The 18804-nt window shown below is 38.9% G+C and overlaps 1 protein-coding gene across 1 annotated transcript in view; it reads left to right on the plus strand.

Moving 5' to 3' along the window:
* Positions 1 to 258: 258 nt before the first annotated feature.
* FAM169A (family with sequence similarity 169 member A) overlaps positions 259 to 18804 on the plus strand; it is a 52168-nt gene continuing 33622 nt past the window's right edge. The window contains 4 exon segments of the mRNA XM_006167790.1: positions 259 to 390; positions 1654 to 1753; positions 2620 to 2705; positions 5332 to 5503. Of these exon segments, the coding sequence (XP_006167852.1) occupies positions 259 to 390; positions 1654 to 1753; positions 2620 to 2705; positions 5332 to 5503 (490 nt within the window).

Raw genomic sequence — 18804 nt, forward strand, 5'->3', positions numbered from 1 at the left:
TGGGACTTGAACCGTGGTCAACCATGTGGGAATCCAGCACCTTTAGACACCTTGCCATCTGTCAGCCCCGAAAGTTTTCTTTTTGACATTATGAGGTTGAATTCACATGCCTGTAGTCTGTCTTGGCATGGTGAAATAGAAAAGGTTCATTACAATAAAATACAGCAATGTTATGATCATTTTTATTTTTTCTGTAAGTAAAGGAAAAAGGCACTTTATATTCTGAAATGTTTTGTTCTGTGTTGTTTGTTAAAGAGGATGGCATTCCCTGTGGATATGCTAGATAACTGCAGTCATGAGGAACTGGAAAATTCTGCTGAAGATTACATGTCAGATTTAAGGTGTGGGGATCCTGAAAATCCAGAGTATTTTTCTCTTCTCAATATTACGGTAAGGTGTTATGCAGTGATTTATATTAAGTTGTTTCAGTCCATTTTATACATGGAATCAGTATCTTTCAATTAAAAAATTATTTGAATTTGCTTTTGAAATCTTTATCAGAAATCTCTTCAGTGAAAAGGATAAATATTGATTAATTAGTAGAGCAGCATGATAATATTACAAAAACAAATTTCGTAGCCTATTTAATATTTGGCTTTATATGTTTAAAATTATGTCTAAGAATTCACCAGTTTTGCCAATACCATTTACCATATTTGAGCCAAATAAAATTTACTTTAGATTTAGAGTTTGTGAGATTAGACTTTTTTTAATTAAAAAAAAAGACAAAACACTAAATTGCACATTTCTGTGTCATGAATGCTTTCTTCCCTTTTCTCAGATGTTCAAAGGGACCAGCAGTTATCAATGAAATCATATTTTCTAGTTAGTAAGCCATGATGTGTTGCGATAGTACAGTCATTAGACTGTGAACTCAAGTGGGCAAGTTCCTTAACCTATCTAGGCCTCATGTTATTCTCCTGGAAATGGTGTTGATTTAAAGGATTTTTCAAACTCTTGTCCAGCACCAGTAGTTTTCTGAGCCGTAGTATTGTTTCTAAATGAGGAATTAGTATTGGATTGAAAAAAGTAGAAAAATGTTAAAGTTGCTACATGTGCATTACTGGAAAAATAAGTTTACCTAACTGGTATCTTTTACAAAAAACAGGATAGATCACTCTCAGCCTAAATAACAAATAACTGTGGTTGTTTTAAAATGACTTTATGGGCTAGATTATGACTTTCATTTTTATACAGATCTGTGGCTAGAATAAAATAATAATTATTGAAATAAATTTTGGGGGGACAGCAGGTGGTGTGGTGGGCGAGGCACCAGACTCCTTCATGGCTGACCGTGATTTGGGTCCGGGACCTGACTGTTTTCTCACTTGCTCTCCCTCTTTCTCTCTGGTCAAATTAAATAATAATAATAATAATAAATTAAATTAAATTATAATTCTTTAAAAAACAAAAAAAAGGAAAGAAATTTTCATTTTTTCTCAAATTTTCCAGGACAACAGAATACTTCCAAAAGAGAAGTTTCTCTGATTTACACTTTTTTTTTAAAGACTAGAAATATTTCTTCCTATGAAATGAAGTTATACAATTAAACTTAACTTAGGAAAAGTTCAGTACTTTGGCAAAAGATGGGTGTTTTTGTCACATATTTTTTTAAGAGACTCTTTACTAATATTTACTTGATTGTCATTTCAGATTCCTATTAGCCTTTCAAATGTAGGCTTTGTACCTCTTTATGGTGGAGATCAGACCCAGAAAATTCTTGCTCTTTTTGCACCCGAGGATTCACTCACAGGTTGGTTGGTCTGTCTTTTTGTTTTGTTTTGCTAATTTTTGTAAATTGAGAAATTTTCCTACAAACCATTAAAAAAGTATTGAAAGGGACCAGCAGATAGCATAGTGGTTATGTCACTGGACTCCCATGTAGTCGACCCCGGTTCGAGTCCTGCACGTGGCAACTGAAAACTTACACTGGGTGCATAAGCGTGTATGCCCAAAATCCCAAGAGGAGAATGGAGGAGAAGGGATTGTATCATGGCCATCCCCCACTTAGGGGTGCTTTCTCACTTTCTCTCTTTCTGGCAAGTGTACATACCCTATAGCAAAAATCTTTCTCTTAAAAAAAGAAAAAAGTTATTGAAAGAAAACAACTGTATGAAGGGATTTTTTCACTTTTTTTGAGAGAGATTTTCACTGTAGGCGCGTGCGCTCGCCAGACAGACAGAGAGAGACATAGAGAAAGAAAGTGAGAAATCACCCCCCAGGGGGGATGGTCATGCCGCAATCCCTTCTCCTCCATTCTCCTCTTGGGATTTTGGGCATGCATGCATATGCACCTGGTGTGTTTCAAGCCTCTGAGTCTGGGACTTGAACTGTGCTTGGCCATTTGGGAGTCCAACAACATAACCATTATGCCATCTGAAGGTCTTGGGATTTGTTTTTTAAAAAAACTTATTTCAAATGATAATTTTGGGAGAATGTAATTTTCAATTGCTTATAATTAAATGTTTAATGGATGAAATAAAGATGATATAAATGGGACATATTATATCATAAAATACAAAATATGGGTATATTTAATATTTTTTATATAAAACATACCAGATAATAATACTGCATGTTTTAAGACTTAAATGTTAATGGTCATTTACTTTATTTTAGCTGTGGCACTTTACCTTGCTGATCAGTGGTGGGCTATTGATGATATTGTGAAAACGTCTCTTCCTTCTAGAGATGGGCTTAAGCAGGTAACAAGATCCTGTAATTTCGAAAGTTTCTTATAAGGCCATTTCACAGTGTTTCCTATAAACAGTAATAATTTTTGAAGTTATTAAATTATTCTTCATCATAGTATAACCAAGTTATATTAAACCCAAAGAGTTTCATTCTTATGATGTAACCAGCACTCAGCTTGAGCCTCCTGAGTTTTATCTGATTCCAAAAGTATCCGGGAAGATGTGAGGGCAATCTGGCTGCGATATCTGTTACTCCATTGATGGCCAGGGTTGATCTTGCTGGCTAGGCGGTATCTCCTTCCTCCCTCACTGCTCCATGTGCAGCCCTCCTGAAGCTGTGTGCTCAGTCAAAGAGGACAACCATGCCCGATGGAGGAGGACCGATCATTGATCAAGGGTGTACGAATAGTTGCACTCCCCTGCTAGAACCTCCAAACAAGCTCTCAAGGTCCATTGTAAAAGTACCCAGGAATTGGGTGAGGTAGAATGAATACTTATGAGTGAGTTGAACAGTGGTAGCTACCCTTATCCACTTTAGGTTCTGATTTTTTTAGTCAGTAGAAGAAAAGCTTGTTCTCTTCATGTGGTTGCTTAGCTTCTCTGTCTAGGAGAGACTGACCAGGAAACCAATTTATTAGTGGGACCTCCTTGGGAGGTTTATACAGGTTTTGAAACAATGGAACAGCCAGGTTCTGGAGAGAGCACGCATCCGCCTTCTGCAGGGTTCCAGGATAAGCTATTTTATCAAATCTTAGGTAATAAACGAAAATTGGTTGGTAAAGTTATTAAGTTCTTCCATTTAATAAATACATGACTTTGAGCAAGTGAATTTGTTTTTATGAACATTCTTACATTAAGGTTCATAAGAGATAAATGAAATAATAAAGGTTATAACCCTGGGCCTGAAGCCTAGTGCTCAGGTATACCGTTGGGAGGTTGTCAATAGTATAACCCAGCTTTATCCTTGCTTCTGTCCTGATCACATTTTATCAGTTACTTAGAGGAAAACGTAGGTGGCATGCTTGTTGATTCTGTATGTCACAGCCCTGGATAGAGAACTCTTTGTGAAAGGAAAAATTATGAAGCAGAGAAGGAACTACCATGATAAAACTAAATAGGCATAAATGTAGTATCTTTAGATTGATAAAAGTTCTTAACTGAACAGGTACACCATGAAAACCAAACTGAAACAGCCACAGATATGAAAAAAAGAGTTGAGATTCAGTTAACTAGAAGTAAAATCAAGGAGAGAAGAAAGGGAATAAAAATCCTTAAGTTGATATAGAGAAGTGCAGTGGTCTCGACAGTGTCCTCACTGTTTATTTCTGTAGTGTCCGTGGACCAAACCTGGTGAGAGGCGTTGGGGAGCAGTTTCACAGGAGACAACTGGAATGGCAGAAGTACCCAAAATTGCATTAAATGAGCCTTTTTCTTCAGTTGCCCAGTGTTTACCTTTGTTAATTTAGGGTCACATGTGTTATATTAAAATATTTGTGGCTGCTGAATTTCACAGTGTAGTCTTTGGGAAGCAGATTCAGCTCAGTATGAAGAATTCTGTTGGTCTGAGCTATATAAGGAAGGAAGAGTTGCCTTGCAGGCTAGTGCTAGCTGGCTCTTTGTCTTTCTGGTGTTCTTTGGTGTGAGAGATTCCCTGGCCGGGTTATTTTTGAGAGTGGTGTGTATATACGGTTAATCCTTTCTCTCTCTGCTCAACTAATTAGAGGGAGAATTTGTTTCCTTTCAGACTGACTTGGGAGGGAAGAGACTTTACATGTAGAACTTCTGTTTTTAGCAGTGAAAGATGTCTATTGGGGGAAAACCCCACTATTTGCTGTCAGAAAGTTGTGTGTGTTGGTGGGTCCTTGTGTAGGAAGCGAGGTTCTGTTTCCATTCTGTTATTGCCCCAAGTATGTTTCCACTGGACTCCCCTAATGTCACTGTCCTCTTTTATCTGGTTTGAGGAAGGATGTGTAGAGGTAGGGTGGAGTGGGATATTCCTTATAGCTAGACAGAAAAGGCAAGGCTGTTAAATGAACGTTTTTCCTGGAAAAGATGAGACATTTTTCCCCCAGAGCATAATTATGGCTTCCCTCATCAAATGAGATAATTGTTCGTAAAGTCTTCAGGGAATAACATTAAGCTGTTTATTTTTTTCTTTTTCTTTTCCTTTTCTTTATTTCTGTTTTTTTTCTTTTTCTTTTTTTTTTTTTTCCAATGTGGAGTCTCGAATGGGTGAAAAAGTGACACTGAAGTGCTGTACATTTTTTTTTTTTATTGTGGGGGCTGGAATTAGGGTTGGGAAGACCTTGGACTGGATCTGGACAGCTGGAAGCAGAAAGAAGATACCCAGTGCTGATAGAGACACCAGGGGAATGGGACATTGGGAACCTGTTTCTCCTGTTTCAGAATTTTGCGAATAGGCAAAATTCCATGCATAATATGTGCCTGTGGAAATGAATTATTATTGGTATGAACGATTAGTGTCACCTCTGTGATAATAAAATGTTTTACAAATCATGTTGAATATAATCAGAATACTGTGAGTGCCAGTAGGAGGTGTGGGAGCAGAGAACAAGGTACATAGCATTTCTGACTGATGCATTTTATAACTGTGCCTGGTCTTTGATTCTCTTTGTAGGTGAGCACTCTTGGGGAGAGAGTGGTTCTGTATGTTCTGAATCGAATTATTTATAGAAAACAGGAAATGGAGAGAAATGAGATCCCGTTCCTGTGTCATAGCAGTACTGATTATGCTAAGATTCTGTGGAAGAAAGGAGAGGCCATTGGGTTTTATTCAGTTAAGCCTACAGGTGAGTCTTTAAAAGTTATTTAAACTGTATGTGTAGAAATCTCTATTTTAGACCCCCCACTGTGTCAATATCATTGAATTAATCTGTAGAGTGGAAATTGAGGCAGTTCTACTTAGTATTTCTTGGAAGCACTTTGAGTCTGCCACCTAATAAAAGTGAAAATTGTTAGGAAATTCTTTTGGGGAAAAAGAACACAAGTATTTACTACAGAAGGAGATTTCTTTACATATATGGACAGTTGTGCTTTGATCCTCAAATGTGTCTGTCCTCTCACCTTCACACTTGCCTTTCTTTAAAAGCTGTTTGAGTCCTGCTGCTTTTACTATTACTGGCTCTTCCCCAGAACCCCAGTTCACTTGTGGCCCAAATGCATAGTGTGGTTCTGCTTAGCACAACTGGTCCTGCCTGATATTTATCAATACATTAAGAAGCAACCTGCCGAACTACAAAGAAGAACAAAGTGCTTTAATATATTTAGAAAATACAAAGAGCTTTGAAATTGTTAATGTAAACTTCTAAGACCCTACTATATCCTACTCTTAGAAGACTAGTGCCATTTCATTCTTGCCAAGATCTATCCTGTTAATTCAGTTCTCCAGGGCTGCTGGAGCCCGGAGATCTAATCTACTTATTAGATCTGGTGTGCACTTACACCCCAGCCTTAGTACCACCAAGTGGCAAAGGCTTCCTTCCATACCTCAGCCAAAAGACCTTTCCCAGAGAGTGCACATGAGTTTCTTTCCTTTTTTCCATTTCATAACTTCCACACTTGGTTCTGCTGGTCAGATCTGGTCTAAAGATCATACCAGATCCACTGCTGATATGGAGACAGTTGTGACTGATTTCTTTATCCCATAATTAGTCCACATTTGTGATGAGAATTAGTATATAGAGTCAATAAAAGGAAGGTTATTTCTCCTCAAAATAAAACTATGACTTGTAGTTTTTATTTTACAGTGACTACTTTGAATCTACTTTAATATGTTCTTTTATTCTTATATTAATATGAAATAGAATCGATAATTTATGTAACTTCAGAAAGATATTGATTATACATGGGGAGAAAGAGAATATCTAATAGAAAGTTATTGCCACATTGCATAAAAAGCATTGCTTTGCTATATAAAAATGTTTTAATATTTGAAGTTGCAATGTGATTTAATTGCTTTATGCTTGTTTAATACAAGGTATTCCTGTGGGAATTGGAAGCTTTTTTTATTCTTACACTGATTCCTGGGGAATTTCTTACTCAAAACTAGCTGACAGATATTTGGAACACATATTGCTTTATGCTTTCTTATTGACGACTTGTTTTCTGTGAAAGACACACAGTTAAAAGACATTAGTTAAAAGGTATACCATTCCTTTTTAACATTTCTGATCAACACTGGACTCCAAGAGTGTGTCTCTGTCTTTTCTCCCTGCCTCTTTTTGTTCCCTTCTTGTTTTATGTTTATCTTGGGGGCTCATCTTCCCCTGCCCTCTGTTCAAGCTTGTTCTGGTGAGTAACTCCATTTATTTTCTTGAGCCTCCAAGCACTGCATCTGCCACTTTTAGTACTTCTGTACTTCTCTACTAGTTGACTTACAGCCTTACCGTATCTTCATTCTTCCTGTCTTTCTCTCATCTATCATTTAACAAAGAAATTAGGTGTATTTATAGTAGACTTTCAGCCAGTAGTCATTTAATTCAGTCTGGAAGTGATTTTCCTACAAAAGAAACCCAAGTATAATTAAAATATCATGGAGACATTGCCCAAAACAAATTCTAGAACATTTCGTTGAGTATTCCTGATACACATCACTAAAGCACTCTACCAGCAGCAACAAGATAAAAATCTTTATTACGTAGATTTATAGTTTGCTGAAAATCTTGTAAAATCATCTATTATTTTTTAATTAAATAACATATGAGATATTAATTAGGATATAGAGATAGCTTCATTATAACCATTGAAACTTTGTTTATAAGCTGAAATTTAATTGCAGTAAAATGGAGTTAAAGAAATACTAAAATTTTTTTTTGCCTGAAATGGCATCACTGTAAGGTACTTAAGGTTTGTTTGTTTTTTTTTAAAGAATTATTTATTTAGTGTTATTATTTAACCTGCTGCAGGGCATGTGTTTTCACCAGAGAGAGACAGAAAGACACAGAGAGACAGGGAGACAGAGAGAGAGAGAGGAAAAGTGAGAAAGCAAGCCATCAGATCCAGGACTCAGTCTGTGGTGGGCTATGTTAAAGTCCAGTGCCTTAATCATCATGCCACCTGCTGGCTTCTGTTTGTTTTTTGGATTAGGTTGTTTTTTTTTTAAAGAATTATTTTATTTAGCTTTATTTATTTATTTCAATTTGACCAGAGAGAGATAGAGCGAGAGAGAGAGAGAGAGAGAGAGAGAGAGAGAGAGAAGGAAAGCGAGAAAGCAAGCCACCAGGTCAAGGGCTTGAACCGTGGTTGGCCATGTGGGAGTCCAGCACCCTTAACCACCAGACCACCTGCCGGCCCCAGGTTGTTTTGATATAAAAATATTTGTGGGTTATTTTCTTTCCTACTGTTACTTTAATTTTAATTTTAATGTAATGAGCTTATTTATTTGTTTCTTTAAGATATAATATTTTTTCCTTATTTGTGTAGTCTTTTATACTTTATTATTATTATTCTTACCAAACTGGTCTTTCAAATAGTTTTTTGTTTTTGTTTTTTCAGATGATATTTTTCAGTTGAAGGAGAGCTTTGGGAAATAGTTGCTTGGTGCTTTAGAACTTAATTGATTATTGGGACCAGAAGATGGCAGGATGGTTATGTCGCTGGATTCCCGTGTAGTCTACTGTGCTTAGAGTCCCGGACCTGGTAGCTTAGAACTCTTGGTGGGTGCATGTGTGTGTCTGCTTAAAATCCTGAGAGGTGAATGGAGGAGAGGGTATTGTAGCATAGCCCTTCTCTCTTTGGAGTGATTTCTTGCTTTCTGTTTCTCTGTCTCTCTCATGACTGCATGTGCCCTATAGCAAAAATCTCTCTCTCTAAAAGAAAGAACTTAATTGATTATTAAAATAAATTTCTACTTCTTTGATGAGCAATTATTTCCTGATTGTAATTGTTTCTTTTTCTTAAGAGAGATTTTTTGCTATAGGGTGTGTGCACTTACCAGGGAGACAGAAAGCAAGAAATCATCCCCCAGGGGGCTGGCCACACTGTATCCCTTCTCCTCAATTCTCCTCTCAGGATTTTGGGCATGCATGCACAATGCAGTCACACAAGCCCAGCATGAGTTTCAAGCTAATGGGTTTGGTTCTCGAACCACGATTGACTACATGGGAGTCCAGCGATGTAACTATTACACCGTTTGCTGGTCTCCGTAATTGATTTTTTTTTTTTTTTTTGGAGAGACTTTTTTTGCTATAGGGTGTGTGAGCTTGCCAGAAAGACAGAGAGAGACAGAGGGACAGCAAGAAATCACCCCCCAGGGGGGATGGCCGCACCACAATCCCTTCTTCTCCATTCTCCTCTTGGGATCTTGGGCGTGCATGCACATCGCCTGGCGTGAGTTTAAGCCACTTGGTCCAGGACTCAAACTGCAGTTGACTCCATGGGAGTCCAGCGATGTAGCCATTATACCAACTGCTGGTCCCTGTAATTGATTTTTTAAATCAATATTATTGAAGAAGAACCTAAGAATGAAGTTGAAAATACTGTCACTGCTTTCAAGGCTTGGATACCTCTTGAGTTCTTCTGTTCCTGTCTTATAATGCCTTCACTTATCATGGTTGGTTCAGATCCGAGCTTAAGGTCTAGGGAGGGGTGGGGAATAAAGAGAAGCAAAATGATTCATAGCCTGAACAGGTACCAAAGCCCAAGTCCAGGAAAATGAAAGATTGATAAGAATTAGAAAATAATGCTAAATTCATTCTCATTTGAAAAAATCGTTATAGAGCATGTGCACTCACCAGAGAGAGAGACAGGTAGAGAGGCAGAAAGCACCCCTCAGCGAGGCACAGTCATGCTACAGTCTCTTCTCTGTTTCTCCATCCTGTTGGGATTTGGGGTATGCATACACATGTCCTCCAAGCTGCCAGGGCTGAGACTCTAACTACTGTTGGCCTTGTATGATTGAGCTCCTTTAATCACTGTCCTACAGGACTGGCTTTAGGTTCTTTTTTATTTTTAAATTTGCTATAGGGAAGGAGAGGAGGAGAAAAAGAGAAAAGAAAAGTAAGAAAGCATCTCCCTATGGAGGATGGCCTCGTGTAATAATCCCTTCTCCATTTCTGCTTTTAAAATTTGGGGCATGCATGCCCATACACCTAGTGTGTCTTTCAAGCTGCCAGTTCCAGGATTCGAACCACACAGCCTTGTGGGATCCAGCCACTTGAACCGCCCTGCTACTGGCTAGCCCTCCTTTGTTCTTTTTAATGTTCATATCTCAAGACTGCTATTGAGTTTGAGCTTGGAGAAATTATTGAAATAATTGAAGCATTTTATTCAACAAGGTCAATTTATTGTTTGAAAACTCCATTACTCTTCAGTCTACTTTACAACTCAGAAATTAGTTTTCAAAAATGTCAAGATGTTATGTAATGTGTAGAAGACTTGACAGTATCTGAGAGATTTTGGGTTTAGTCATAGTATTGCTACTGTCTTGTAAGTTGTGTAACAACCTCTTTGGTTTTCGTTTCTCTCTTTTAAAATGAGGGACTTGACTTAAAGATTAGACTTCAGGCTGTGCAGTTTTCTGAATCTGCAGTTAGGTGTTGGAATATTCATAGGTAGAAATGTATGGTTTCAAGGCTGTTTTTTCTTTTGAGAGGTTTTTGCTATAGGGTGCGTGCACTTGCCAGAAAGAGACAGAGAAATAGAAAGTGATAAATCACCCCCCCCCCAGGGGAGATGGCCATGCCACAATCCCTTCTCCTCCATTCTCTCGTAATGGCTATGTCACTGACCTCCCATGTAGTTGACTGTGGTTCGAGTCCCGGAACTGGTGGCTTAAACTCACACTGGGCGCATGTGTGTGTGCCCAAGATCACGAGAAGAAAATGGAGGAGAAGGGATTGCGGCGTGGCCATCCCTCCTGGGGGTGTGATTTCTCGCTTTCTGTCTCTGTCTTTCTGGCAAGTGCTTGTGCCCTATAGCAAAAACCTCTGAAAAAAAATTATGTTATTTAACTTTATTTATTTTAATTTGATCAGAGAGAGAGAGGGAAAGTGAGAAAGCAAGCCGCCAGGTCCAGGTTGCAGTCAGCCATGTGGGAACCCAGCGCCCTTTACTACCACTCCACTTGCCGGCCCCATGTATTATAATCTTGTCATGTGGCACGTTTTCACAAGCCTGTTGCATAGTATTCTTAATGTCATCATTACTTATTGAAAGAAGACTACGTCTTCATAGGATCTGTAATTAATCAGTTTCCTCTGTGAAATTTGGTTCTCATTATACTTGTCAAATTTTTTTAAACTTCTAGCAATGGATTGTGAACATTAATAAAAGATATTTATTGAGCACATCACCTAAGGCATTGGGAGTTATATTAGGTCATTGGAAAAGTCATGATGCATTTTTGCATAGCAAATCATACAAAAATACATCATGACTTTTCCAATGACCCAATAATTTACTTCTCTTTTCCTATTTTAGTTTTACAGTGACCTGTAATTTTTAAAAATTTTATAATTTCTTCTGAGAGAGAGATAACAAACCTCCAACAGGGTTCTTGTATCACAATCCACCCTAGGCTTCAGCCAACCTGGATCAAGAGCACACATGTGAGCATCAGTTGTATATAAAGAGGCCTCAGGCTCATACCTGGGACCTTCCCTTGCTGCCTCAGCATAGTGGTGGTTGTATCACAGTTGTACCACATAGCTGGCAAATGACCTGTAATCTCTGTTTTTTAAAGAAATTTTGCCAGAGGATGCATGTGCTTGTCAGAGAGAAATAGAGAGATAGAGGGTGCTTGTGCCATAATCCCTTCTCCTCCATTTCTTCCTCCTGTTGGGATTTTAGGCACACCTACAAATGTAGCTGGCATGTTTTCCAAGCTGGGTCAGGGTGGGTAAGATGTGTTCTTTTTCATCTGTTTGCTGAATGTGGAGGACTTTGAGGATAGGATGTAGGGGATGGGACAGCCGAGAGATACCAAGGCCTGGGGTCCTATGGTAGTCCATTTCTTCCAGTTCACATACCCCAGTGAGCTATGCTTCCCAGTAGGCACATGTAGCCCTCTTGAATCATGCTTGGCCCTGTAACTTTCTTTAACTGGGAGAATGCAACACATGAGACACTGCTAAACCTTAAGAAGGCTGGCAGTATCCAGTTGGGTCCTCTCAGGAGCTGGTCACCATGTAAGAAATCCAGCCATCTCAGACTACTGTGTGGTGAGGAGGCCCAAGTAGTTCCATCAAAGAGAACTAACTGAAGCTCTGCCTGCAAGCCCAGCTGTGCTGCCCTTCAGTGCCAATACGGACTGCTTCCATAGCATCGGGGCCACTTGATGCTATAGCCATTCCAGTGCTCAGCTGATACCCCGTGAGAGTTAGAATAAGTAGTAAATAATACATTTTTGTTTTAAGCCAGTGTGATTTGGAATGGTTTTTAAAGCAGCAATAAGTATCTGAAACAGTTCCTGAATGGTTGTGAGGTAAAAAACCATTTGTTCTGGGACCAGCAGTTGGCGTAATGGCTATGTCACTGGACTCCTACATCCTTGACCTCAGTTTGAGTCTCGGACCCAGTGGCTTAAACTCATGCCAGGCGTGTGTGCATGCATGCCCAAGATCCTGAGAGGAGAATGGAGGAGAAGGGATTGCGGTGTGGCCATCGCCCCTGGGGGGTGGCTTCTCACTTTCTATCTCTCTGTCTCTGTCTCTGTCTCTGCCTTTCTTGTGAGTGCACATGCCCTATAGCAAAAAAAAAAAAAAAAAATCCATTTGTTCTGGGCCAGCACCATGGCCTAGTTGTCAAGGGAGCCAGATCTAAAATGACCTACTGCAGTTCAAATGCCAGCCCCAGAGGCTTAAAAAACATGGTGTGTGTGTGTGTGTGTGTGTGCCCCAAATCCCAACAGGATGGAGAAATGGAGGAGAAAGGATTGTGGCATGACCATGCCCCATTGAGAGTTTTTTTCTCTCTCTCTCTCTCATATGCACATATCTTCTGGTAATTAAAAAACAAAACAATAAAATCATCTGTTTCTCAGAAATACCCACCTGGGACAGCTACTTAAACTAAACAAAAATGAAACGTGTATTATATTAAGCCTTCCTGGTTTGGTTTGTTATAACAGTTAGCATTACCTTAACTGATTCATAAAGCACAAAGACTACAATGAGACTGTGTGACGAGATCTCTTCTAAAGGTAATCACATCACTTGTTTGGAATTCACTTTGTGCATGTCTTCTATGTAGATAGCCATACTTTGATGCCTTCGTGAAGTAGAAGGCCACATTTTTGGAAGGTGAAGGAAGGCATTCATGGGCAAAGAAGAAATGGTAATTCCATGAGAAGAGAAAGCCACTCAGTTGTAGCCGAATATGTTTCAATTCCTGTGAATGCAGTATTATTATTCATTTATATTAAAAAATTCTTGGGACCTGCAGATGGCATAATGGTTATGTCGCCGGACTCTCACGTAGTTGACCTTGGTTTGAGTCCTGGACCTGGAGGCTTAAAACTCACACTAGGTATGTGTGCTTGTGTGCCCAAAATCCCGACAGGAGAGTGGAGAAGGGATTGCAGCATGGCCATCCCGCATGGGGGATTTCTTGCTTTCTGTCTGACTGCCTCTCCGGTGAATGCATATAGCCTATAGCAAAAATCTCTCTCTAAAATAAAGAAACAAGTAAATAAATAGATACAGAAATAAATAAATTCAAACATTTTTTAATCAGAGGGTGCCTGTGCTCACTAGGGAGAGAGACAGACTGGGAGAGGTAGAAAGCAGACCTTCCCCAGTGGGGCATGATCACACTCAGTCCCTTCTCCATGTCTGCATGCTGTTGGGAGTTTGGGGCTTTGTACACATGCCCCGGCTTAGTTTTCAAGCTGCCAGGTCAGGGATTCAAAGTGTGCCATCAACCATGTGGAATCTGTCTCCCTTAACCACAAGGCCATGGGACTAAACCCTCAACAATTCTACTTAAGTACCACATAGATAGGGAAGTGGAGGAAAACAGGAGGGGGAGTCTGAGGAAAGCAAAAGGGAGAAATTGAGAGGTGGTAGTAAAAATTTGGTAAGTTATGTCCTCATGAAACTTATGTGTTAGAGGAAGACACCAGTGAATAGATAAGTACATGGTACATTGTCAGGTGCTATGAAGAAAACTAAATTACAAGAATAGTGTATAAGGGGACCTTATTTTAAATAGAATGGTTAAGGGAAGCTTTTCTGAATACAGCGATGATATAATGAAATATGTGAAGTTTCAGGGAAAACAGGCAAAGAACTGAAAATGTAAAATCTCTAAGGCAGAAACACATTTAGGATATATCAGAAATAGCAAGGGAACTGATGTGACAGTGTGAGTGATACGGGTTTAGAAAGAGACAGCGGCTCTAAAAGTATCCTGAAAAGTTCTAATGGGCTTCTGGAAGAGGTTGCATTTTATTCTACAAGTGATGGGAGACCAGTGAAGGGTTTTTGAGGATAAGAGTAACATGATCTGACATTAAAAGGGCACCTGGATGTTGCATCCAAAACTGGATATAGGGTGCAGGAGAGATGGCAGGGTTAAGTTAGTTAAGAGGCTGTTATAGAAGCCCTTGGGAGAGGTGGTAGAGGCTTGTACAAGGGAAGATAAGGTTTGTGGTGGTAAGATAATTTCAAGTAATTGCTGCAGGATTTCTGACTGGACTGTACATGGCTATAAAGGAGAAGAATCAAGAATGAATTCTAGGCTCTGAGTAACTGGCAGATGGTGGTGAGATTTACTGAAAACTTGGTAAACTAAGGGACAGGTTTGGGGGCTATCTGTAAAATTTGATTGTAAATGATTTATTGAAGTCACATGTATAAATTGTCTTATTTACATTTTAAATAGCTTTATTGAGAGATGATTCACATACCATGCCGTTCATTCATTTAAAGTGTACAACTCAAATTTTTGTATATTTGCAGAGTTGTGCAATGTCACCACAACCAATTTTAGATAATTTTCATTATCTCAAAAAGAAACTGTACTCATTAGCAGTTGCTCCCCATTTCCCATACCCCATACCCTGTAGTTCCTGGAAATCATTCATCTACCATCAGGCTAGAATATTTATCTTTTCCTTTTTTCCTTTATAATTTTTTTCTTCTGTGAGAGAGAGAGAAAGAGAGAGATGGAATGAGAGACAGCACCCCGACAGGGTTTTGATGTCATGATCCATCTCTAGCTTCAGCCAGTCTCAAGTCATAGACACACACATGCCTTATATATGCTCAGGATGAAAACCCTGAACCTTCTCATATGGATCAGCCTCACATAATGCCATGTCTTACTGCTGCATCACCAGTTAGCCCCTGACTTTTTCTCTTGAGTTTTAAGATTTCTTTATGTATTTGGATACAAGATGTAAAGATGTGTAATTTGGAAGTATTTTCTCCCATTCCATTGTCTTTTTCTTTTCTTCTTCTTTTTTTTTTTTTTTTTTTAATGAGAGAGAGTGTGCACACTTGCAAGGGCAGGAGAAGGAGGAAGGAGGCGGAGGGAGAGAGAAAGAGAGAGAGAGAGAAAAAGAGAGAGATATGTGTGATAAGGGCTTACCATTGAATTTGTTTGTATTCCTAATTAGCTAGGATATAGGAGTGCACTGCTATGCCTGGAGTGTTCAGGTTGGTCTAGGATCTGAACCCAGACCACCTATGGGGATCCATTGTACAGTTCCCTACCACTTGTGCCACTGTGTCTGAGTGCTTTTCACTTTCTTGTTGGTACCCTTTGAAGCACAAAAGATTTTGGTTTTAATGAGGCCCAATTTAAAAATTTTTTCTTTTGTCACATTTGCTTTTGGTATTGTGTCTAAGAAGACCAAGGCAACGATGGATTATGCCTATGTTTTCTTCTGAGAGTTTTATAATTTTAGCTCTTACATATAGATTTACAATCCGTTTGTAGTTAAGATTTATATATGGAACAGGGAAAGGGCCCAACATCAGTCTTTTACATATGAGGATATCCAGTTGTCCCAGTACAATTCATTGAAAAGAATGTTTTTCCCCCTGGAATTATCTTAGCACCCTGTCAGAAATCAATTGACCATAAATATGAGGATTTGTTTCTGGAACCCCAGTGCTAGTTCATTGACTATCTTTTCTATCTTTTCTTATGTGGGTAGCATATTCTCTTGATTACTGTAGCTTTGTAGTAAGTTTTGAAATTGGTAAACTTACGTCCTATAACTTTGTTTTTTGTCAAGATAATTTTGGCTGGTCAGGGTCCTCTTTATTTCCATATGAATTTTAAGATCACCTTGCAAATTGTTGCAAAAAATCTAGTGAAACTTTTCAAACTGTTGGTCAGTTTGGGGTTATATTGACATTTTAACAATATTAAGCTTTCAGGTCCATGACATGGGATGTGTTTTTATTTATATAGCTGTTCTTTCATTTATTTTACCAATATAGTGTTCAGTGTACCATTTTTGCACTTCTTTTGTTGAATTTATTCCTAAATACTTTATTATTTTTATGCTATTGTAAATGAAATTGCTTCTCCACATTTGGCTGGTTCATTGCTGATATATAGAAATACAATTTAGTTTTGTACTTTGATCTTGTATGATACAAACTTATGTACTTTATTAGTTTTCACATTTTTTAGGGGATTCCTTAAGATCTTCAATATATAAAATCATGTCATCTGCAAATAAGAGTTTTGCTTCTTGATTCCCCACATGAACCCATTTATTTTTTCCCCCTTGAGTAATTGCCTAGGTTAGAACCTTTAGTAAATGATCCTTGAATAGAAGTGAAGAGAATGCAAATCTTGTCTTCTCCCTGATTTTACAGGGAAATATCTCGTCCTTTTACCATTAAGTATGTTAGCTGTGGGTTTTTTGTAGATGTCTTTTATCAGCTTGAGGAAGTTGACTGTTTTTGTTTTGTTTTGTTTTATGAAAGGTGTTGGCTTTTGTCCGTTACTTTTTCTATTGAGATAATCCTGTGGGTTTGTTGTACTTACATTTATATAAGCTCTTCCATTCTTGTTTTGGAGTAAGTTTCATGCATTACAGAAGTTAAAAATTTGTGGTTATTAGTATTTAGATAAATGGCAGAAACCTGGGGAGTGGATAAGATTACCCACAGAGAAGATACAAAAAGAGAAGAACAAAGTTAGACCATTGAGGAATATAACGATTCTGTCTATTATTTGCAATGCTAAATTTAATTTAGAGTTAATAATTTAACAAAAGTTTTGCCCAAGACAGCAGTTGGCTGTTTTTGCTTCTCTAGATGATTGTGCCACTCTGCAGCTGTTGATAGGTCTTAAGAATCTTTTGTGATGTGGGAAGATTTTCCTGCCCTTTATTTAGTTGTATCTGTGTTTGAGTTGAACCCTCAAGAGCAGAAGAATTTAAAGTATATGTAGAGGGGGACCAGCAGGTAGCGTAATGGCTGTGTTGCTGAACTCCCATGTAGCCGACAGCGGTTCGAGTCCCAGACCTGGTGCCTTAAACTCACGCTGGGCATGTGTACATGCATGCCCAAGATCCCAAGAGGAGAATGGAGGAGAAGGGATTGTGGCATGACCATGCCCCCTGGGGAGTGATTTCTCGCTTTTTGTCTCTCTGTCTCTCTCTGTCTTTCTGGCAGGTGCATGTGCCCTATAGCAAAAACCTCTCCAAAAAAAATAAAAGTATATGCAGAGGGAAGAGAACCGGCATTGCTGAACTCCCATGTAGCCGACAGCGGTTCGAGTCCCAGACCTGGTGCCTTAAACTCACGCTGGGCATGTGTACATGCATGCCCAAGATCCCAAGAGGAGAATGGAGGAGAAGGGATTGTGGCATGACCATGCCCCCTGGGGAGTGATTTCTCGCTTTTTGTCTCTCTGTCTCTCTCTGTCTTTCTGGCAGGTGCATGTGCCCTATAGCAAAAACCTCTCCAAAAAAAATAAAAGTATATGCAGAGGGAAGAGAACCGGCATGATTGTTGAAATGAACATGTACGTGGCAAATAAATAACTTTAAACTTCATAAACAGTCATTGTTCCATAAATTGACCACTTTAACACTACTCTTAGATGCTGGAATTTACCTTTTCTCTATCACAAGGAATGATTCTGTGAAAACAAACAGAAGTCCCATATTATATGGGAATTTCCCATATAATTAGTACTATACTTCCTTTATATAATTAGTATTCTTTTGTAAGAAACATGAAGAATGCGCAATAGTAAACAGCCATGGTTTCTCAGACTTTGTTTGGAGAGCTAGAAATAGATGGTACTTCTCATTAAGTTTTGCTTTGTACTTTGACCTTGAACTACTGCTACTTATAAAGTAATGTCTCTTTTAACTTTGTGATCGTTACTACAGTTACTGTGAGAAAACCTTGATTTCGGGACCAGCAGTTAGTGTAATGGCTATGTTGCTGAACTCCCATGTAGTCAACTGCAGTTTGAGTCCTGGACCCGGTGACTTAGACTCACTCCAGGCGCTTGTGCGTGCATGCCCAAGATCCCAAGAGGAGAATGGAGGAAAAGGGATTGTGGCGTGGCCATCCCCCCTGGGGGGGCGGTGATTTCTCACTTTCTGTCTCTCTGTCTCTCTCTTTCTGTCGAGAGCACGCGCCCTATAGCAAAAACCACTCTAAAAAAAAAAGAAAACCTTGATTTCAAGGCATTAAAAATGGATCATGGTCCTATTAGTTTGTTGGTGAAACTACTTATTAAAAATTCATGTAAGAAATTTCAACCCTTAGGAATACTATAACTGCATGTCAGTAACTAGGATGTAAGTATATAAAATAGTGCACACTATCTGTTCTACGTTTACATTATTCAGTAGTCTATAGTCTTGGAGCTTGTTGCAAAAAGCTTTAGAAGTTCTCCAGTTAAATAATAAATCAAAATATTTGATTGAACTGAAAAAAACGAGTGCTATTATATTGACCAATTTCATTACATGAAATGATTATGAAAAGTTGACTTGTGGGGACCAGAAGTTAGCGTAATGGCTATGTCGCTGGACTCCCCTGTAGTCGACCGCAGTTTGCATCCGGACCCAGCGGCCTAAAACTCACGCCGGGCGCAAGGGCATGCGTGCCCAGGATCCCAAGAGGAGAATGGAGGAGAAGGGATTGCGGCGTGACCATCCCCCGTGGGG

Source organism: Tupaia chinensis, unplaced genomic scaffold (genome assembly GCF_000334495.1).
Source record: "Tupaia chinensis unplaced genomic scaffold, TupChi_1.0 Scaffold145093_1, whole genome shotgun sequence".
NCBI classification, from domain to species: Eukaryota; Metazoa; Chordata; class Mammalia; order Scandentia; family Tupaiidae; genus Tupaia; species Tupaia belangeri.